The sequence below is a fragment of the Platichthys flesus genome, chromosome 13, assembly GCF_949316205.1.
Source record: "Platichthys flesus chromosome 13, fPlaFle2.1, whole genome shotgun sequence".
NCBI lineage: Eukaryota > Metazoa > Chordata > Actinopteri > Pleuronectiformes > Pleuronectidae > Platichthys > Platichthys flesus.
Window position 1 is genome coordinate 23724824 of NC_084957.1, and position 23338 is coordinate 23748161.

The 23338-nt window shown below is 41.9% G+C and overlaps 1 protein-coding gene across 1 annotated transcript; it reads left to right on the forward strand.

Annotated features, from left to right (window-relative positions):
• Positions 1-21736: 21736 nt before the first annotated feature.
• Positions 21737-23039, forward strand: LOC133967136 (putative nuclease HARBI1). The gene is made up of 4 exons (XM_062402376.1): positions 21737-22169; positions 22280-22392; positions 22486-22597; positions 22672-23039. The coding sequence occupies exons 1-4, from the start codon at positions 21737-21739 to the stop codon at positions 23037-23039; spliced, it is 1026 nt and encodes a 341-aa protein (XP_062258360.1).
• The last annotated feature ends 299 nt before the right edge of the window (positions 23040-23338 follow it).

Sequence of the window (23338 nt, forward strand, 5' to 3'; positions counted from 1 at the left end):
TTTGTTGTGATGACAGTCGTCTAAATATTAAGTTGATTTGATAAAAGCTGTACGACTAGTATATAAAAACATAAAACGTGACAAAAACAAGACTTTTCCTGCTGTCACCAGGGGGCGCTGTCACTTTAAGTCACGATTTCTGTATAGATGTCTTCATATCTCTACTCTTGTCTTATGTGTGTAGTTTGGACTCGATAGGACAAAATAAGTCTGAGATATAGAAGCCCGTGTTTTGATGGCGTTTAATCAAATTTTCATGCCACGCCGCGGTGAGACGGTGCGACGAAAAGTTGATTTTTTTGATAACTTTCAATCTCCATATTGTTATGATGACACGCGTCTACATTTCAAGTTGATCTGATGAAAACTCTACAAGAGGTAAATCAAACAAAAATTATGGAATATGGCCAAAATGGCCACTAAATCAAAAATAGCGGGCTTCCTGTTGCATTTTTCACAATGCTCCAAGAGGCTTTTCTGTATGATTAGTCACGATACACCTTTCGCCAGATTTTGGTGAAAATGGGTTATGTGGAAACCTAGGGGCTGGGTTCCAGGGGGCGCTGTTGAGCCATTTTGCCACGCCCATTTCCAAATACCCCAGCATACGTAAATTTCCACCACTTTCTAATTTACTGCAAAGTTTAGCAACTTTTTGAGCACGTTAAAGCCCTCAAAAAGCCAATTCATTCGGACGGAAAAAAATAATAATAATAATAATAATAATAATAATAATCATTTCAATTTCAATAGGGCCTCTCACCGTTTCGGTGCTCGGGCCCTAATAATAATAATAATAATCATTTCAATTTCAATAGGGCCTCCCACCGATTTCGGTGCTCGGGCCCTAATAATAATAATAATCATTTCAATTTCAATAGGGCCTCCCACCGATTTCGGTGCTCGGGCCCTAATAATCATTTCAATTTCAATAGGGCCTCCCACCGATTTCGGTGCTCGGGCCCTAATAATCATTTCAATTTCAATAGGGCCTCCCACCGATTTCGGTGCTCGGGCCCTAATAATAATAATCATTTCAATTTCAATAGGGCCTCCCACCGATTTCGGTGCTCTGGCCCTAATAATAATAATAATCATTTCAATTTCAATAGGGCCTCCCACCGATTTCGGTGCTCGGGCCCTAATAATAATAATCATTTCAATTTCAATAGGGCCTCCCACCGATTTCGGTGCTCGGGCCCTAATAAGAATAATAATAATGATTTCAATAGGGCCTCCCACCGATTTCGGTGCTCGGGCCCTAATAATCATTTCAATTTCAATAAGGCCTCCCACCGATTTCGGTGCTCGGGCCCTAATAATAATAAAAATCATTTCAATTTCAATAGGGCCTCCCACCGATTTGGTGCTCGGGCCCTAATAATAATAATAATCATTTCAATTTCAATAGGGCCTCCCACCGATTTCGGTGCTTGGGCCCTAATAATAATCCTTTCAATTTCATTAGGGCCTCTCACCATTCGGTGCTCGGGCTCTAATTATTATATAGTAATTTCCTCTTCCAAAGTCTTTATTCGTAACAGCCTTCCGTTATTTGTGCCCAATTGAAAATACGTTGTGTCTGACTAGTAAACCTTCTGTCTAAGACCAGGCCAACTCCTACCTTGAGAAACACAATAATATTTTTATGATCTCGGCATCTTCAATTTAGGACCAATTTAAGCAACGGTGGTTGGGGCTAGTCAAGCACCACACTTTTGTGTAGGCTGCTCAACTTCCTCCAGAATCCCACACTAACTAACTTAGTTTGCAGAGATGCAACATTTGCTCAAGTCGTCTTTCTTCTTTTAGTCCCGATCACCGGTGTGTCTCTTCTCTAATCTGAATTAGTTTTAAGGATTCGTGCGTCACAGACTTATCTGTTGCGCCAATACTCTGCACTGTTTAGACTTATTGCTGTTACAAACAACCTTTGTTCATTCCTTTGATTAACATTGCTTTGCCGTAGCCTTTCATTGCCCCCTAAAAACATTACACATTATTTTACCTCCTTCACCTCTCCGCACACTCAGAATCCATAACTAAACAGAATTTGGTTTTCTGCTTACCTTTTGGTTTGAGTATGTGGAGAATTGATAGGAGCAGCCTCGGACCTTGGGGGTCTCCGGTCTTTCTGGTCAAAAGATTCCTCCTCAGGATCACGTCGGTAAAAACTTCTCTTAGGATCACGTCGGGGTCACCAAATTGTTGAGCGTGTTGGTTTATCCTAAATATGAGAAGAGCCGGACTGATCCAATTCAAGTATTTATTGAGATGCAATGAACAACATGATCATGGACAATTATCACAGCCTAGGCTAAATAAGTTAGCAATAGGTAGTTAATAATGGCCCCGAACAAAAGGGGTTTGATATAGTTATAACAGTAGATTTAATATGATTGGTTATGAAAGATTGAAGGGGAGTCACCGCAAATCAATTTGGTTCTCCCTTATTGGTCCCCAGCTGTAGTCCCCCGCCTCTTGTCAAGGAATCCAGGAAGTGACAAGAAGCCGCTCTCCGTGAAGCTCCTACTACTCTGATAATTGCTAAGCAAAATGTTCTCTTCATGAAAGGCCTTGACACAGCTGATGCCATGTAGGCCATTGGCGAAAGGAATATGATGTTCCTGCTATATTCAAACAATTTCCACTTGGTGTAAACATTAGGATCCTCGAAACCAAAAAAATGTCAACAAAGTCACTCTGTCCGACCTCCAGAACCTTATCAGACAGCTGCTTGAAATATGTGATGTGAATGAGTCTAAGGGAATAATGGTTTAATACCAAAAGTTAGAATTCAGAACAGATATAAGGTTCATTATTAACAATATGCAGCAACGGTTATTTATAAATCATTTGTATAAAGGCCTTATATCTGGCTCAAACTGCTCAAGGCCCCCCTTCTGCCTTTATTGCAAATAGTATAGTGAGACCCACATACCAGCTAGAATTTTTTAATTCCTAACACTCTCAGGCAAAACGAAAAGTGGAGGTGTCTGCTTTTACATTAACTCTGGCTGGTGCAATGATGTGACAGTGATTCAACAGCACTGTTCTCCTGATCTGGAATATTTTTTCATTCACTGCCAACCCTTCTACTCCCCCGTGAGTTTGCTTCATTCATTCTGGTCGGTGTGTACATACCAGCAAGAGGCACAACGCATGCTCACTGATCAGATACTGTGTGGGGAGCGGACTAACCCGGACTCCTTAGTTATTGTCCTCAGGGACTTTAACAAAGGAAATCTCACCCGTGAACCAAATATAAACATTTTATTAAATGCCCGACCAGAGAGGAGAAAATTCTTCATCACTGTTACACGACAGTAAGCAGTGCTTATCACGCCGTCTCCCGGGCTGCACTGGGACTCTCAGACCATGTCATGGTCCATTAGATTCAGGCATACAGGCAGAAATTAAAACTCTGTAAACCTGTTGTGACGACTTCAAAGCAGTGGACCAGTGAAGCTGTGGAGGATCTTCAGGTGTGCTTGGACTGTACAGATTGGGAGGTGTTCAGGACTGCTACTAATAGTCATGATGAGTACACAGAGGCTGTGACTTCCTATATCAGCTTCTGTGAGGACAGCTGTGTTCCATCATGCATCAGGGTGACTTACAATAATGACAAACCCTGGTTCCCAGTATTGAAATATTACACATACATCCATTGACATACACCACATACATTCCTTTGACCTTTTTATTACACTCTGTAGAGCAGTCAACACTTTGTACCACACATCCTAGCTCCCTGTTTCAATTCATACACACACAAAGTAGAACACCAACAGCAGATAATGAGCAGACCTTGGCCTAAAATCTCTCCCCCACAACACATTAAGGCAGCTGCACTGACACAGGAACATTATGACCTCTGGTAACCACGACAACGGATTGCACGTACGATATCTTCATCACGCGACATTCTAAGAGGATGAGGCACTGTCCCGTATAGATGCAGCGGCCTCCATCTAGTTTTGACCAATCCAAGAAGAACCCCAGTCACGCCCAATATATCAATATATAACCTATGTGTGCCCTCTGTTTAAGCGCCTCTTTTCCTGTGCAGGCTCCTGCGTAGAACTAGAGACCCATGCATGTTCAATTGCTGGATACCGCGTTTTCCTGACCTGTGAATAAACTTGCTTAATTTCAACTTGAGAACGACGACTCTTCTCCTTTGATTTTCCAACCGCAACCCCAGCCAAACTCAAAAAGTTAAGGTTGGAGAAGGAAGAGGCGTTCAGGAGCGGGGTCAGAGTCAGGTTTATAGAGGCGAAATACAGGTCTAGCAAGGAGGTGAGAGAAGCTAAACGACTGTACTCTGAGAAACTCCAACACCAGTTCTCAGCCTGACTCTGCCTCTGTCTGGAGAGGGCTTAGGCAGATTACAAACTGCAAGCCTAGAGCCCTCCACTCCACTAACGACTCACGCCTGGCCAACGACTAGAATAAGTTTTACTGTTGCTTTGATAGACAATGGGTCAGTCCTGACACCATCCCCGTGACACCACCCTCCATCCTGGAGAGGGACGTCAACAGACTCTTCAGGAGACAGAACACCTGCAAAGCAGCTGGGCCAGACTCTGTCTCTCCATTGACCCTGAAGCACTGTAGTGCTGTCTCCGGTGTTCACAGACATTTTTAACACCTCACTGGAGACCTGCCACGTACCAGTCTGCTTCAAGACCTCCACCATCATCCCTGTCCCCAAAAAAACAAAGATCGAAGGATAAATGATTACAGACTTGTCACCCCCCTGGACCCCCTGCAGTTTGACTACAGAGCCAACAGGTCTGTAGACGATACAGTCTACATGGCCCTTCAATTCATCCTCCAGCACCTGGACTCCTCAGGAACCTACGCCAGGATACTGATTGTGGACTTCAGCTCTGCCTTCAACACCATCATTCCGGACCTGCTACAGGACAAGCTCTCTCTGCTGCATGTGCCTGACTCCACCTGCAGGTGGATCACAGACTTCCTGTCTGACAGGAGGCAACACGTGAGGCTGGGGAAGCATGTCTCTGACTCCAGGACCATGAGCACCGGTTCCCCTCAAGGCTGTGTTCTTTCCCCTCTACTCTTCTCCCTGTATATGAACAGCTACACCTTCAGTCACCAGTCCGTCAATCTCCTTAAGTTTGCGGACGACACCACCCTCATTGGGCTCATCTCTGATGGGGATGAGTCCGCCTACAGGTGGGAGATTGACCATCTGTGATCTGAACAACCTGGAGCTCAATGCTCTGAAAACAGTGGAGATGGTTGTGGACTTCAGAAGGAACCCAGCCCCACCCTCCCCCATCAACCTGAGAGACTCCCCAGTCGTCACTGCGGAGTCCTTCCGCTTCCTGGGCACCATCATCTCCCAGGGCCTCAAGTGGGAGCTGAACATCAGCTCCATCACCAAAAGAGGTCAACAGAGGATTTACTTCCTGCGGCAGTTGAAGAAGTTCAACCTGCCAAAGTCAATGATGGTACAGCTCTACACCTGCATCATCGAGTCCATTCTCACCTCCTCCATCTGGTTCGCTGGTGCTACTGACAACGACAGACAGGCTACAGAGTATCCTCCGTTCTGCTGAGAAGGTGATTGGCTGCAATCTGCCATCTCTACAGGACCTGTTTGCCTCTAGGACCTTGAGGCATGCAGGCAAGATTGTGGCCGATCCCTCCCACCCGGGTCATAAACTCTTTGAGGTTCTTTTCTCCAGCAGGAGGCTGAGGTCCATCAGGACCAAAACCTCATGCCACAAGACCAGCATATTGCAATTTGACACTGTTCTTCTGTTTGCATTTTGCATTTCACTTTACTTATATGTTTATTGTGTTCATCGTTTGCACCAATAACCAGATCAAATTCCAGGTAGGTGTCAACCTACTTGACAATACACACCTTCTGATTCTGATTTATCGAACCAAGCAAAACAACAGCCAGGAGTTTCTTGTTTGTGGGAGACAGACACTTGATTCCTTAGGCTGTGATTGGATGACGTGGTCTCTTCAGGAATGGACGTATTCACGAGCTGAGTGGGATGTTTTCAGAGTAAAACTTCTCTTATTACCTTTTCACTTTTGAAGCAGCGGTAATAACAGTTTTTAAATTGCAATCAATATAGATTGAGTGTGTGACTGAGGACCAGTTTATTCTTTCTGGTAATGTAATTACATGATTCTTGCTGTTCTGGGTTTGTACCCTCAGTTAAATGCACTTATTATAAGTCGCTTTGGCTAAAATAATTTATAATGGAATACTGAAAAAGTTTAATTACAACATAAGGACAGTTGAAGTACAAATTATTCGAGTAAACACCTTAGTATGCCTTGGATATGTGTTTATGGAGCTGAGATTTTTCCAGTAATTTGGGAGGACAAATGTTTTGGATTTTGTCAAGCGATTACACAGCTTTATGTGAAGCAGTGTTTCGGTGTCGGCAGAAGGACTTGGAAAGTGGTGACACTCTCTCAATTCCAACTGATTGTCTTGTATGAGCTTGACAGCATTGCAATGTTAACAATGTATCATCAGATGTACCCTCAAAATTGTATCACTGATTATTCTCATTATAGCATACCTACGTATATAAGGTAAATCTATTCAAGGTACAATTTATGATTCTTTAATTTCACTAACACTGATGTATTTATAGGGGAGATTTCCTTAAAAGGGAGTTAGTACCTTTTTTAATACAGAGTTCACTCAGTCGTGTAGACTCTGCATCATTAAGTGAAACTGTCCTAATTTGCATTTATAAAGATCGCAGTTTTGGCATTTACATGTGACGGCCCCTCTGCTCCTAGGTCTAGTGGAGGCTAACTACCTGAAACTGGAACCCCACGTCAACTGCCTGCAGATTCCTGTGAACAGTTGTTAACCTTAACTTTCACAGAAATTTATGAGGGCATTAATCAACAAAAAATATATTTTCATGCATTGGGAGGAAGCAAGCAGGAAAAATAGTCTCCTGTTCAGAGCAGAGAGGAGTTATTACATTTTCCAACCATCCCTCAGCCAAGACAAGGTTGCCCAAAATGTGGAAGCAATCTATTGCCATTCATTTGGAAAAATACATTCACCCCAACGTACTTAATGACTACAGGAGTAGCCCTGACGTCATTGGTCATGCAGTGCTTTGAAAAATTTACGAAAAAGAGCCTCCACTCAATAACGGAGTATCACCTCAACCCTCTTCAGTTTGCTAAGAGGGCTAAGTTAGTGGTCGCAGATGCTACTGCTACCCTATTAAATCTGCCTTTAAAAATACCTACAAATGGGCAAAATCTATGCCAGAAATTGTCTTATTGATTTTTCATTTGCTTTTAATACAATTGAAGATTGATAGATATCTTTTTAGAAAAAATAAAGGTTGATCTTGATATTTTGGGTTGGATTCTTGACTTTTTATCAGGTATGTCTCAGTTGTGGGGCTGGTGACAAGATGCTGCCCCTTTTATCCTTTGGATATCCTTTGGATAAGCCTCTGGACCCACATAGGTCCAGAGGCTTGACAATTTGAGTTCCGTGTAGGCCCTCAGTGAGCTTTTCGGACCAGCTTAATGTGTCATATGGAGGAACCATGCTGGGCAGGCCTAATTCAAAACAATGTCTGTCCCATTGAATAGTGCATGATCACCTTAGCTTGTGTGGATCCCCTTTAAGGTTTGTGGCACATTCTACAAGGGGAATGGGGTCAGACAGAGGGTGAAAGGAAACGCTGTATGGTCACACTAATAATTAATTTGATGCACATGTGAAGCTGTTCTTGTCAAGACTAAAGTTAAAATATGGCCCTATAAATGGCCATTGTGCACTTTAAGTACAAAGTGTTAATACTCTGCACTTTGCTTCCATATCATAAGTGCAATTTAATATTAACATTTATGTACCTTTAGCAAGCATTTAAATTCTCAATGCAGGAGTTTTATTTGTAACAGTACTTTCACACTGTGTTAATAATATTTGTAAATAACCTAAGGACCCCCTTCCTCTATATTTACTGCTGACACTTTTACTGCAAGGTACAGGAATTTTTTTACTGCCTGTCCTCTGGCAAACCTGCCCATAAAGCATTCACAATCACTGATACAGAAATTTACAGAAATAAAATGTTATTATTTATCAACACATGCAAAGTTTATCATTCCTCATTAAATGAATTCTTTAATATTAGCCCAGCAGCAGTGGTATTCATTTTCAAGGGTAGCAAGTCAGTGCACATAAACTTAAAAAGGCATTCCTTCTCACTATACCAGGTTATGAACTATGCTTTTCGGTGTTTCATTTGTTTACAGTGGGGTCAATGAGTGTACTCTCTCAGTTCACCATGAATAGAGTCATTACAATGGGTCTATGTCCTCTTACACTGTGCTCTATTCAGCTGAAGATGGTGCTTATCAAATGCTGCGACATCTCCAATGAGGTGCGGCCCATGGAGGTGGCTGAGCCATGGGTTGACTGCCTGTTTGACAATTTTTTCCATTTTAGTTGACTCACCTGCATGAAGTACTCCTCAAATTTAAAACAGCCCTCCTCAGATTGACCTGTTGTGAGTGCCTTTTCCTTTAGAAGCTAAAGGCGTATCCCCGGTAGGAACCCGGGGCCTACCAGAGAGCACACCAACAGACTTTTACCAATTCTTTCAGGGACATTTCCTTCAAATATGAATTCATCCATTTCGCTCTTGTGTCTCCTGAGGCTGGGACGTTATGTACAGATCTCTGCGTATCTGTGCAACCGACCACTGCGTATCTGTGCAACCGACCACGGCGCATCTTGGGTGCTTCATTTGCTTCACGCTGCTAGCTAGCTATTCCAGGTGTATCGAAGGTTTGCAAAAAAGAAGTGAACTGCTTTGTAACGGTCTTAGTCCTAACAACATTGAAACTATGGATATCTGTCTGTCTGACCACAAAGCATTTGTCCTTGGGTACTGCTTGGAGAGAAGGGAGTATCTGTGGAATGAGGCAGGCCCCACTCTCCCACTGGTCTACAGAAGTAATATACACTGTAGTGATATTGGTAATAAATTAATCAATAATAACTTTTTGACAGCATCTGTCGGTGGTCCTGACGATTTGGCTAGAATATTTTGGCATTTCTAACTGTCTGAAAGCTGTTCACATTAAAAAAATCTGTGAAAAAACCTATCACGGATAGGAGTCATCGATTTTGAATAACAGCATTTTGTTTGGGACGTTCTCCTGGTGTCTTATATGTCACTCTCTCTCCCACACCTGCAGTCATTAGTGAGTTACACATGCTGAGGGAGGGGCCCTTGGGGAAAGGGGGACCACTACATATATTACCACTTCAAAAGGTGTCAAAGGTGTTGATCAACACCATAGGTGGTGTAGTGGTTAAAGCAGAGGGTCAGTGACCCAGAGGTGGAGAGTTAAAGTCCCAGTGAGGGTAGAACTTTAACAGTGTTATTGAAATTATTATTATTATTAGGGCCCGAGCACCTCCTTTGGGAGGCCCTATTGAAATTGTAATGATTATTATTATTTTTCCGACAAATGAATTGGCTTTTTGAGGGCTTTAACATGCTCAAAAAGTTGTTAAAGTGTGCAGTAAATGGGCATGGCAAAATGGCTCAACAGCGCCACCTGGAATGCAGCCCCTAGGTTTCCACATAACTGATTTTAACCAAAATCGAGACACAGGTGTATCATGACTAATCATAGAAAAAAAATGTCTTGTTTTTGGTACGTCTTACACTTGGATGTATTTCTCCTCATCCACGTCAAACTGTGACAAAAGGGTCTCAAGACATTGATAATGTAGTCATAAGATTTCTGTGACTTTTCATCTTGCAGATTATTAATGTGACTTAATAAAATAGGGAAACTAATTTGAACTCTATTCTGAGAGTGTTGAGTTATTTGTTCTCTACTCTACGCACACATTTTTTAATATCTACCGACTGATAGTCATGTTTTAAGCTTAGGGGAATTTGGTTGAATTCGAAAAAGCTTCAGGATTTTTCATAGTTGGTTGAGGTTCTGCTTTGGAATATTGTACCTGTTGTAGAAACAGTCTTATCCTGAAGAATACTTCAGGATATCAAGATGATGATGCATTACTCTACTGCATGCTGGAGTAACCTCCCTTCACCTCATAAATTTACAAAAAAAGGAATATCTTTTACAAACAACAACATTTAACAAAAAAAATTACATCACAAACGTATTGCAGTGATGATACTTACAGTGGTGTGTCTGTGTGTCAGCTGTTTCCACAGATCGAGGAGGCAATGGTGCAGCCACTCAGAGAGTCTAGGGACCGATACGAAGAACTCAAACCGATTGATGCCATGAATGAGGTTGGAGGATTTCTATGAGTATTCATATCATCTGCCCTTGAGATTGTGGCTCATACATACAAAATGTATGTTCTTTACAGGTACAGAAAAAAAAAGTGAGAACTTGACCATGGGAGGGAAGAAGTAAAGATTTTTGAGAGGGTAGGAAAGAACTCTTGCCGTACTTCCTCCATCCATCTATCCATCAATCGAACTACGCATACATCTGTCTTGGACCATAGATGGATGCATAGTTGGATTCACCTACCCAGCCTACTATCTCCCTACATCCCACCTATCAATCTATCCACCTTACTTCCTAATGATGTCACATAGTTTTGTCAGTGTGGGGATCAGAGAGGCTAACTGAAAGGAACACATTATGGGGAGATTTCTTGATGAATCCACTCTGTTTCAGAACCAGTGAGACTAGAGCATGGTAATGAAGCAATGGGATATAAAGTGAAGTCATCAGACACATTAGTTCATTATGGCCCATCACTCTGTTGTGTCCTGTCCTCACTTGAGCCAGCTGAAGGGCAGTGAACAACCAGGTCGTAATCTGGGAAATTTGGGTAGACCTCAATGAGTCACAGTAAACTGAATTGAGTGGATCAGTGGGAGCAGCTCTTAGACAGCGTTACAAGCCAGTGATTTACTTAAGTGCAAGATGGACAATCCAAAGCCTTTTTCAGGGAGTCAACATTTGTACAGCACAGACTATTTAAGTGAAAAATATTTAAATATGTTACTATTTAAATGACTTGTTTTGTAAAGATTTTGAAGGTTATTTGTTCTTTGCTACAAAAAAATAAAGGTGTTACTTTAATTACAAACTCGTGTCTGAACCGTTGATGTTGCTAGTTATTAGGGCCCGAGCACCGAACTGTAGGAGATGGTGGGAGGCCCTATTGAAATTGTAAGGATTATTATTAGGGCCCGAGCACTGAACAGTAGGAGACAGTTGGAGGCCCTTTGGAAATTGTAAGGATTATTCTTATTAGGGCCCGAGCACCGAACGGTGGGAGGTCCTATTGAAATTGTAGGCATTATTCTAATTGTTATTAGGGCCTGATCATGGAACGGTGGGAGGCCCTATCGGCAAAAGAAGGTGCTTTTTGAGGGCTTTAACGTGCTCAAAAATTGGAAAGTGGTGAAAATGTATGTTTTCTGGAGTATTTGGAAATGGATGTGGCAAAATGGCTCAACAGCGTCACCTAGAACGCAGCCCCTAGGTTTCCCCTCGACCGATCTTCACCAAAATTGAAACACAGGTGTATTGTGACCATTCATCCAAAAAAGTCTCAAGGAGCATTATGAAAAACGCAACAAGATGGACATCCAAACTACCTCAAATTTCAACTTTTCGCCATAGCCTGTGACAGTGGCGATGCGTCAAAGTTTGATTATACGCCATCAAAACATGAGGTTCTGTATCTCAGACATATTTGGTCCAATCGAGTCCAAACTAGATATTGTAAGACAAGAATCCCGGCCTGATGACATCTACAGAGAAATCATGGCTTAAAATCATAGCACCACCTGGTGGCTACAGGAACTGACATGTTTTATACATTGAAGAACTGCTCCTGGCTGCTTAACAATATAAAGCTCAGCTGAGACAAGTCAATGGACCATGACCAGAATTGTGACATTTCCCCAAACCGTTTAAACATCGATGTGTGGCAGGAAGGACTTTGTAAATCCACTTTGCATTATCCAACCGGCTTCAAACTACTGACTTATGATCACAATCCTGACCTGAACAGCTCCATATATTAATTCAGGGTCATAACGCCACCTACTGATCAGTTTGAAAATTAAGTTGTTTAACATTGTCCAATTAATACAAAATTACTCACGCTACATCAGAGCCCCTACTTGAACAGATATATTAGTCTGTACATAATAGTGATTGCGCCACCTTTTGGCTACAGGAAGTAAACTTTGTTTTACAAATATCATTCGATTTACATAAATTGATAGCGTGGACCATAATGAGCAATTAGCAGGAAAGGAACATCATCACTCGACGGACTAAGGAAGTGAAGCGTTTATCCTTGCTGCAGTGTGCAAAACGCATGCAACACTTCAAAATGCATGTGCCCGGGCTTGTTCAGTGCTGCACGCACTTTGTCGATTTCCAAGCTTTGGCACTTGCACAGCAGTCACGTCCCCTCTGCACGAAATCCGCTTTTCTGTCTGTCTGATAATAAACAGTTTAACTACATCAGATGACTGAAATGTTAATCAGCTGTTTTTGTCTTTTGTTTGTTTATTTTTAATTCCCCGTGGCATGATAGGGGAGATCGGGAGGCTCTGATTATTTGGGTCAGTGTGTCAGGCAACATGACTATTTGGGGTCAGAGCAGGTTCCTGATTAACAGGGAGCTGTGTCAAAAGACTAGCTAGGACCAGAAAAAGGAGGAAAAAATCTAGCTTTAACCATATCCCCTATCTGAACATGGATGACAAGACAGCTCTCCAAAAGTTAAGTGAAACACTACACTGATGTGCTAATACCTTTTTTAAGGTGATGTGGCTATCATGTTATCATGCATGTCTATTACAAAGAAACATTTGGATTATCTGGCCGTCCGATGACTATAAATCAAATCCACACTCTTCCTTGATCTGTATTTTGGTAATTAATGCTCGCTTTGTTCACAAGCTTTTCGCTAACTCTGTCTGTCAGTTGCTAAGCAGATAGTGTGGTTTTCACAGCTTTATGAATAAAAACTAATGCTGCTAAAGATGACAGTGGTTAAATTCAGCCAAAACAGCACAGATTTACTGCCAACCTGGAAGACGCAGAGTCTGGTTGTATTTCTCTCTGGGGTCATCAATAATAAGACCTTATATACATGAAGTAATTTCATTGGTTCAGAATATAAAAATAATGTATATATTAGCTTTGATTTTCTGCTTCTCACTTAAGCCGCCTTCAGAAATGTACTGAACTCTGGAAATTTTTCTGGAATTTTCCAGAGGGGCTGTTTGTGAAAACGGTAATGGTCAAGTGAGTTGCCTCTGACGTTTTCTAACGGCCTCTTAGTAAAACATCCGTAAAATGCCTGAATGAGCCCAGGTGTTCATGTTGATGATGTTTTTGTGAAACTCTGAAACCTTTTCAAGGTTTCCTTCCTTCTTAGTCAAAGTGTTTTACCAACAGTCAAACCTGAACCACGTGTTTCATTACCTTCCTCTACATGAACAGAAGAGTTTGTGTCAATAAGTGTTGCAGGAAATTTTGGGAGAAAAAAAAAACAGATTCCTGTTCACAGGAATCTGAAGGCAGCACAGAAAAAGTCAGGAATTGACGTGGGGCACTAGTTTCTGGCAGTTTAACAAGCCTGGGAATGATGGGAGGCGACTCCCCTGCTCCTTATCCTAGGGGAGGCTTTCATATGCAGAGGACAATGATCTGAGTTTTACAATTGCATTCAGGATAGTTTCCCTCAGTGCAGATAACACCTTTTTTATTAAAGGTACCAACAAAACTATGTGGTGTAAGTACATCAGGCTTTAAATAAATATAAAACCTGAAATTGTTTCCCTTAAGTAAGTAAGTGTTAGGATTTGTTGTTCGGTTGGACCCCAAAGCAGATACTGACTGGTAGTTGAGAATGAAAAGAGTTTATTGGTAACAAATCACAGATGCAGGCTGGGGCGGCAGGGTGCTGGCTGGCTCGGATATCCAAGATGAAACAAGGATGAATGGTAAATGGTTTTGTATTTATATAGTGCTTTTCTAGTCCTGATGACCACTCAAAGCGCTTTAAAGTACAGTTTGACATTCACCCATTCCTGTGTTGTGCAAGTTCACACCTCATGAACTACTTCAAAGTTCAGTTCATACAAGAAAATATGAATAGTTCACGTTCATAGTTCACCATTTCAATTCTGAACTAGTTCATAGTTCAGTTCATAGTTTTAAGTTGGAAAGTGAGAATGAAAGACTTAACTTGTTAAACAAAACCTTATCCATCACTACCCCTTGCCTATATTTGTCAGACAGTGTGTAAAAATCCCTCACTGCTTTCTCTTGCCATCTGTATACAAGACCGAGAGCTGTTGTGTTGCAGGTATGGCCTGCCCCTTTAAGGAAAGTTTGTAGTGTGTTACGTAGTGCACCTGGGTATTGTGGGAAAATACGCTAAAAGTGTGTATAACGAGAAGTGAGGTGATGCGAGTGTCACTCCTGCTGTATATCCGAGAAATAAAGTGGCGCATTCCAAGTAAAGAAACATCTCCTCCTCCTTATTCACGGAGCGGTCCGGACGGCTGGTTACCGGCCAGACAGCGAGGCAAGATAACCAGTGACAGGGGCGGCTCCTGGTACAGGCAACATAGGAGACTGATTTATCATGACGTGACACATGCAATGTAAAACAATAACGTCACACCACCATCCTCTAACCCCGGGGACGCACCAGAGGTAGAAGCGCTGCAAAAAACGGTCCGCCTCCTTTCCTCGCCCACGTTAAATACTTGGACTGTTCACACCGGCAGAGTAGTGCCGGGAAGCACCGCGGACACACACACAAGCACATAATCTCCTGTGGTGGGGGGGGGAGATGGCGGCTTCAAAGGTCAGTCACCTTTGAAGAACAGCATCATTTACCCCTGAACCAGAGCGGAGAAGTAATGATGGAAAAATTTAACATGAAATATAAAATGAAATTAAATGAAATTGAAAAAAAAAACATCCTGCGCAGGAATTGCGTGGCAGTTTTTTTTTTTATTTAATTTTCCCCATCTTATATTAAATTAATTTAAGTTTACACTGAGTGCAAGTCTAGTGAATGAATCTGGAATCTTCTCTCAAACCCCCCCCCCCCCCCCATAGGGTTTGTAGTGTGAAGCTAATGAGGTGTTTTATAAAGATGTGATCAAAAACGTCAGACCAAGTGAATCCACTTTATTTCAGCAAGAACAGAAAAAAAGAAGGAAGGTTCATTTCACTTCACAACAGTTCCTCATAGCAGCATGATGCATACAAAGAGAAGTATAAAAACCTACTCATTTTGGCAGCATAGTTGGGACATTTGCTGATGTCACCACCCGTGGCTCCGTTGACAGGCAAGCCAGCATCTAACATCCTCCTGGATGGCTCCCTGTGTGAACAGTCAGGCGGCGGCTCGCCTTAGAGACAAAGATGAATCAAAAAAAGATTAAATTATCAGGTGAACAATTCAGAAAGCACCGCAAAGTAGAGGAGGAGAAGAGACAACAATATAGAGGTAAGATCACCCCGATTGTGGACATCATTAATGTTTATTTATGTCGACATGACATGATATGCTATCATTACAGGACTCTTTGTGTGTGCATCTGTTTACAGTCCAAATGTTATTGGGTAGGAGTGTCGGAGTTAAGAACCAGAGGTATGTTGTGTTAGCTGGACTTCTATAAAGTTACACAAAAATTGAGAAGTTTCCTGTCGTCTCAACGCGAGGACACTACAATATGAACGTGTTCACCGTTCAAATTCATTATTTGTCATTGAGTTGCGTTCAGTTCATCGTTCTCATAAAAGTGAACGTGTTCAATGAACGCGTTCTTTTGCACAACACTGACCCATTCACACACAAATTCATACAGTGCATCTATTCGCAGCACTTTGTTATTCTAAGCTCGACTTAGCTTAGAGAAGCTCGACTTCTGTCCACGGTGGTTTATTTACGTCCCCCTGGCTCCTCACACACAGTGAATGATGGCAACTAACAGAAAAAGGCTGTTGATGACGCGACAGTTTTTGCTGAAATAAAGTGACACCCAGCGGGTCAAAATGCTTATGTTATTGTGTCTTAGCGCAGCGGTACCCCGGTATTGTTTCCAAACTGCGTTGCTAATTCAACAGCTGCAACAGCTTGAAGCTACACGGAGACAGCTGTCTTCCCCCCCAGCTTCCACACACAGTCAGAACGGACACCCGATACTAACTACTACCAAGTGTTTGCTTCTAACCTGACGGTGTTTGAGAAACAGTGTCATGTCAGAAGTGGGATTAAAGTCAGCGGGGTTTTGCACTGTTCCCACCGCATTTAGCATGGTGGCTAGCCCGCTACCCCTGTTATCAAAGTTCGTTTTAACCATATGTGACCGTACACATTTGCCGTAAGTGCTCTAACCAGCCACCGTCAGCCGGACAAACACACTTGTCACAATAATCATAGCGTCTTAGTCGTGATTTAGTTTTATTGTGATTAAGGGAATGAAACAGGAAGTTTGAGGTCCGGCAATGCTGGCGTTAGCGGACCAATCACATCCAAGAGCTATCCGTGGGCTCTCCGCCATGCCGATGTGTAGTTAGAAAAATCAGAGCTGCACGAAAAGCTCTCCGTGGAGCCCCGGAGAGGCCCGGAGAGGGCGTTCCATGGCAAAGAAGGTGGTCCGATCTGTCTGTGTCCGTCAAAACGGAGAAGCATTAAAATTGGCCTTTAGATCTAACCAAATGAACTGAAGGTCAGAGTTCTCAAACCTTACGCACAAGTGTGGCGCCATCTGCTGGAAATTATCCAACTGCTGAAACTCTCACATCCGGGTACAAAACAAAGAAATAAGCACTAAAGTAGACTGATAAATAAATCAAGTAGTTTAAAATGAATGAATGACTCATAATGTTGAACTTCACAACACAGATTTCCTGAATCTAAAAATACATTTATACTCAGGATAAAATAGTTTGTTCAGTGCTGCTTACCAGTCCTAGTTAAGGCCCGAGCACCGAACGGAGGGAGGCCCTATTGAAATATTAAGGATTATTAGGCCCCGTGCACCAACGGTGGGAGGCCCTATTGAAATTGTAATGATTTTTATATTATTATTATTTAGGGGATTATTATTTTTATTATTTTTGCAGGAAATTCAACATCTACAAAAATGTTAGTATTCTGGAGTAATTTGAATTGGGTGTGGAAAAATGGCTCAACAGCGCCACCTGGAACCAGTCCCCATGTTTCCCTTTAACCGATCTTCACCAAAATCAGAACACAGGTGTATGGTGACCAGTCATAAAAAAAAGTGTCAGGAGCATAATGAAAAACGAAACAGGAAATCCACCATTGCATTTAGTGGCCATTTCTACTTTGACATATTTGTCCCGGGCGTTCGTCAGATCAACTTTAAATTGAGATGAGCGTCATCACAACAAGATGGATACAAACTAACCCAAAGATTGATTTTTCGTCACACCGTGTGATCATAGCGTGGCATCAAAGTTTCATTAACAACATGAAAACAGAAGCTTCTGTATCTCAGACATATTTGGTCCAATGGAGTCCAAACTAAACATGTAAGAAAGGGGTCCCGGCTTGATGACATCTACATAGAAATTATGACTTGAAGTCACAGCGCCCCTTGGTGGCAACAGGCAATGTCTTGTTTTCTGCATGTCTTACAATTGGATGTATTCCTCCTCATCCACTGACCTCAACCATGTCAAATGGATCTCAAGACATTGATAGTGTAGGCATAAGATTACTGTGACTTTTCATCAAACGGCATATTAATGGCGTTGCATCAAAGTTTATCAACTCGCCACGACACACAAAATTGCTATAACTTCTGTGATCGAGGTTCAATCTCCCTCAAACTACAGTTTTATAGCAACAACCCCCCCCCCTGCAGACATTCATATGGTTTTAAGTAATGGGTTTGGCAAAATATCTGACTTGCCCCCTAAAGGATAGCCCCGGCACTACAATTGTCCGACATCTACAAAACTCTATGTGTCTTTTCATGACATAAGAAAGGCTCTGGATAGATATGCTAGACCAAACAGGAAGCCCGCCATATTAACTTTGGTGGCTATTTTCTACAAATTTACTCTGATGATCTTATCCTTTGGCTTTCATCAGATTAACTTCTGGGAATGTTATCTAAACAAGATGGTGATATAATCTACCTCACTATTTGATTTCAGCACACGTTGTGACCGTGGCCTGGTGTCAAAGTTTGATTACAACGCCATCAAAACACAAGCTTCTGTATCTGTGGCATATTTGGTCCAATCAAGTCCAAACTAGACATGTTAGACAAGACTCGCGACCTGAAAGAATCTACATCAAATGATCTACAATGAAATCTTGACTTAAAATCAAAGCGCCATAAAAAACTTTAATCGTGTTAAAATGTAGCTCTTATAAAACACTAAGTGTTCAAAGTGAACACTTTGATGGAAGTCAACCTGTGACGTATTTAAGTCATATGTATGTTAGTGTTCCGTTTAAATTCAACCATTTTTGTTTGTGATTAAACTTATATTTTTAAATGTTAAACATTAACAAATGAAATTATGAATTGTACTTTTTAAATTAATTTTTTTACATAAAACATCTCTTTAACAGCGGAGCAGTAAACAAATTACTCTTTCTTCGTAGCCAGGGGTCGGCAACAGGGGACTTCAGCCCCTCTGCAGTGGCTCCGTGTACAGTATTGTGCATGTCACGCATATTTTCGGCGAACGGACAGCGCACACACTCAGGCCCCGGGGCTTTACCCCCACTCAGAGACACACACAAAAGATCAAAGCTTGTTCACGTGAAGCAGCCAGTCAGGGACAAACAAGAGACGGTGTTCAAAAACCAAGTTGAAAAGAAGGTACGATGAAGCATGTCTTGCTCTTGGGTTCACAGTCAATGTGGTAGGACATGAGGAGAGAACAGTGTGTAATTTAATGTCTGAAAACTCCAAGAGACCCAACAAATTAAGAAGACACTTGGGGGGGGGGGGGGGTCTCGCCCGGGGCGCAATTCCATGTAGAGCCGCCACTGCCTACACACTAATTGTCTTGGGACTTTATTGTGCGTTTGCTTGCAATATAATAGTACAATATAGAGTATGGTGGGGGAGGGGAATAATTCATTCCTTAACTTGTACAAACTTGCGGTATCTTTTCTTTGAACCAGCTCCATCTGTGTCATGTGAAAGGATATTTTATGAAGCAGGCGAAATTATTTCTAAAAAAAGAAACCGCCGGAAACCCAGCACTGTTGAGAAGCTGTTTAAATAAATTGATAAACTAAATGTAACACATACAATAGGGATATCCCTATAGATAGATAGATAAATAGATAGACCAGCAAACAACCAAGCAAAACCAATCAGAGCTCAGCCAGCGGCCAACCAGAGCTCTACCACAGCTAAAACCAAAAGCCCTGGGCTAACAAAATAAAGGACTATTTAAAGGGGAATGTTTGATGGGAGATCTGGAACAGGAGTGGTGATTTGATGATTGGAACCAGGTGTGCCCATCTGTGAGGTAGGAGAATGAAAACGGGCGGAGGAAACAAAACATCAACACAAAACCGAACACAATACATGTAGGCCTATAACATGTATACATACAAGACATACAGAACACTGTATGTAACAATTATGTTTTCCTACACTTGACATATATTCCACTTCTGTCCATCCTTGGAGAGGGATCCCTTACATGTGGCTCTCTGAGGTTTCTACGTATTTTTACCTTGATAAAAAGGGTTTTTAGTAGTTTTTCCTTACTTTTGCTGAGGGTTAAGGACAGAGGATGTCACACCATGTTAAAAGCCATATGAGACAAATCGTGATTTGCGAATATGGGCAAAGACAATTTGATTGATTGAAGGCCGCTCATGTCCTGGTACACTCAAGTTCGCGTTGTGATACCTTAATTCATGTTTCATGGCCCATCTAAAATATTAAGATGGGCCGTGAACCATTTTCCGAGAAGGACTGCGGTTTGTCCAGGTACTCTTTGGCAAAGATCTTAATAACATTACGCACTGTTGTAACCGTGTTAATTTCCATTACGAAAACTGACAAAATATTCTTTAACGATCGTTTTACCGTGACTAAGACGAGACAAAGACGTAACAAAAACGGATCTTTTAAATCAAAATCTGTTTATTGAAGTATTTTCAATATATATAAGTGCAATGCTGAATGGACATTTCAGAGGAGGTAAACATGAGTGCAACAATCAACACCAATGTGTCCAGACAGAATTGGGCTATATAACTTCAGGAAAAGAAAACAAGGAAACAACAGAAAAAGAGAAACAGAAAAACAAATGCAACGTTATACAGAAAAGAAAGAATATATCAAATAGGATCTCCAAATGAAAAATAATCCCTTCCCAGTCACTGCCAATACACTACAATAATATGAGCACATTGTCACATCTAGAGCCTGCGCTAAAAATAAGCATAAGCAAAGAGTACATAGTGTTGTTAAGCTGCACCTAATGGCCAGGTTTTCACAGAGTCTGGAATGCATCGAGAAAAGGACCCCATGCCTTCTGAAATCTCCCACTTGATTGCTTAAGCGAGTATCTACACTTCTCCAATTTTAAGCAGGACATGATTTCTTCTAGCCATTGTGCGTGAGTGGGGAAGGAGGCATCCCTCCATCTGAGCAGGATCAGTCGCCTAGCTAACAGGGAGACAAAGGATACAGTACGTCGTTTTTCTATGGACAACTCGACCTCCGCCTCAATGAGCCCAAAAAGAGCAATCAACGGGCTTGGTTCCAATCTGCCCCCTAACACCCGAGAGAGTGTATGGAAAATTTCTCTCCAGTAGTTGGTAAGGCTCGAACAGGACCAGTACATGTGGATGAGCTAACCAGTTTAAGTATGGAAGTCCAAGTGTCCTCTGATAGAGAGAGACCCAAGTGTTCCTCCCATGCTGTTCTAAGCCTATCTGTGGAGACAAGCCCATGTTAGCTTCTTTTGTTTTGCTCGGTTTTACGCTTTTCGAAGCCATTTCAGATAGAAAACTTGTTTTTTTCTGGGCAAAACAGGACGGGAGATTAAAAAAGACAGAAAATAATTATTCCTAACAATTAAGTTTGAGGGCTGGGTTGTTTGAAAAGTTCAGCATTCACAGGAGCTCTCACCTACACGTCTACAAAATACATTTTCTTCCAGGTGATCAATAAAGTGTGATCGTATCTTGGTTGTCTACATGTTTTTTATCAGATCTAGACTGCTGATTATTCCTTAGTTTATGAAAACGAAGGCTTATGCTATGAAGACTCTGTAACTGTAATTTCGCTTGGTATATTTAAAGTAATTAAAACCCCAAACGGCTTTTCCACTGAAAAACAGTGTTTATTAAGTAGTGTTGTTGTTAGATTTAGGTCAAAATTTTGAAATTTTATTGTGAAGTATTTGAAGCCTACATAGTGTTTTTTATAAATAAGCATAGCCACTACAGAGGCCTGTTTCAGGTAGCTGGTTGAGGCAACCCCGAGTTTGTTCGCTCTGAGTTAGTGGAAACTCTGGGTTTTCCGTTTCAGGTAGCAGGTTCAGCGCAACCGAGAGTTAGTTGCTGCGGCAACATACGCCGTGGACCTAACCTGCTCGGGAGGTGGTTAGACCTACTCTGAGTTTGTTGTCTATAAGGCTGAAGGCAGCTCTCTGACAGAAGGAAGTGTTAGAAATGGCATGTCCTTTTCTACGAGAGCCCGTGGACGTAGAGGCTGCGACCCTCAGAAGGAATCTCCGTGAGGAACGATTATTAAAACCCCGGTTGGATATACTTTCTTTTCCTGATAATTTTCTTCACGAGCGCTATCGTTTTTCAGCGCAATCTATCATTTATTTAGACCACCTTCTCAGCCCCCATGTTAACTGTCAAACGCACCGGGGGCATGCTTTAAGTTCAATACAAATTATTTGTGTGGCACTCCGTTTTTTTGCAAACGGCAGCTTTCTTTACAGCGTCGGTGACGCCGAGCACATTTCAAAGGCAACCGTGTGTCGGTCTGTCAGAAATGTGACTTTGGCACTGAAACGTTTTCTTTACACGTTTGTGATGTTTCCAAGTCACCGACCTATACGAACAATCAAGGAAGAGTTCTACAGAATTGCAGGTAACAGTAGCAACAATGTAGCCTATTTGTTTCTTGGAACGTTTTAATGTAATAAATATGTATAAATATGTGCACAATTTAATTAAATTAATTAATTTGTAATGTTCTAGATTTTCCGGGTGTTATCGGGTGCATCGATGGAACTCATATTCCTATTAAAGCTCCTTCAGTGAATGAAGGAGACTATGTTAATAGGAAGTCCTTCCACAGCATCAATGTGCAGGTACAGGTGAAGGCCTAGACCTTCAGCATTTTAAATTAAAGATACTTAACAAAACAGCCTCTGTATCTAATTATACTCCTCTGCAATTTGAAGGTTGTATGTGATGCCAGAAATATCATCACCCAAGTGGAGGCAAAGTGGCCGGGGTCTGTGCATGACGCACGCATATTTCGGGAGTCTAATCTGAGCACTCGCTTTGCCCGTGGTGAGTTAAGCCTATATTTGAAGGATTTAGAATCCATATTTGTTCAGATGATTAATATTTCACCTGTATCGTAGGAGAGTTCGACGGTCATGTTTTAGGTGACAGAGGGTACCCCTGCCAGCCTTGCCTTCTGACCCCGTATGCCGATCCCGTGCCAGGACCACAGCAGCGCTACAACCTGGCGCATATGAGGACGAGAGCCAGGGTCGAAAACACGTTCGGGATCCTGAAGGCAAGATTCCAGTGCCTCCAAATGCTGCGAGTCACACCAGAAAGGGCATGTGACATAATAATTGCATGTGTGGTTCTACACAACATCGCGATTTTGAGAGGGGAAAATTGCCCACCTGCAGTTGCAGATGAGCAGCACATAAACCATGCCATGGATCCACAGGATGGAAGGGTGGTTAGAGAAAGACTCTGCCAAAATCATTTTGTTTGAGTTTTCTATGTAGTTAAATGTATTTTATTATTTCCGAAATGTTTTCTTTGGCATTCTTTCGCCTTTCTGTATGATAGTAAACTCGTGTGACAGACCCAGCCTCTGGTAGGGGGTGACACTGTTCAACAAAATAACTTGTCCCACCACAGCCCGTGTTCTAATAAAGACAATCTACTTTTTATGAGGATTTCTTTATTTCCTGAAAGCACAAAAAAAAAAAAAATGGTCATTCATATTGGGTATGTTTTTGGAGCAGGAAACAGTATCCCAGTTTGTACCTCACCCACCTTTAACTTATG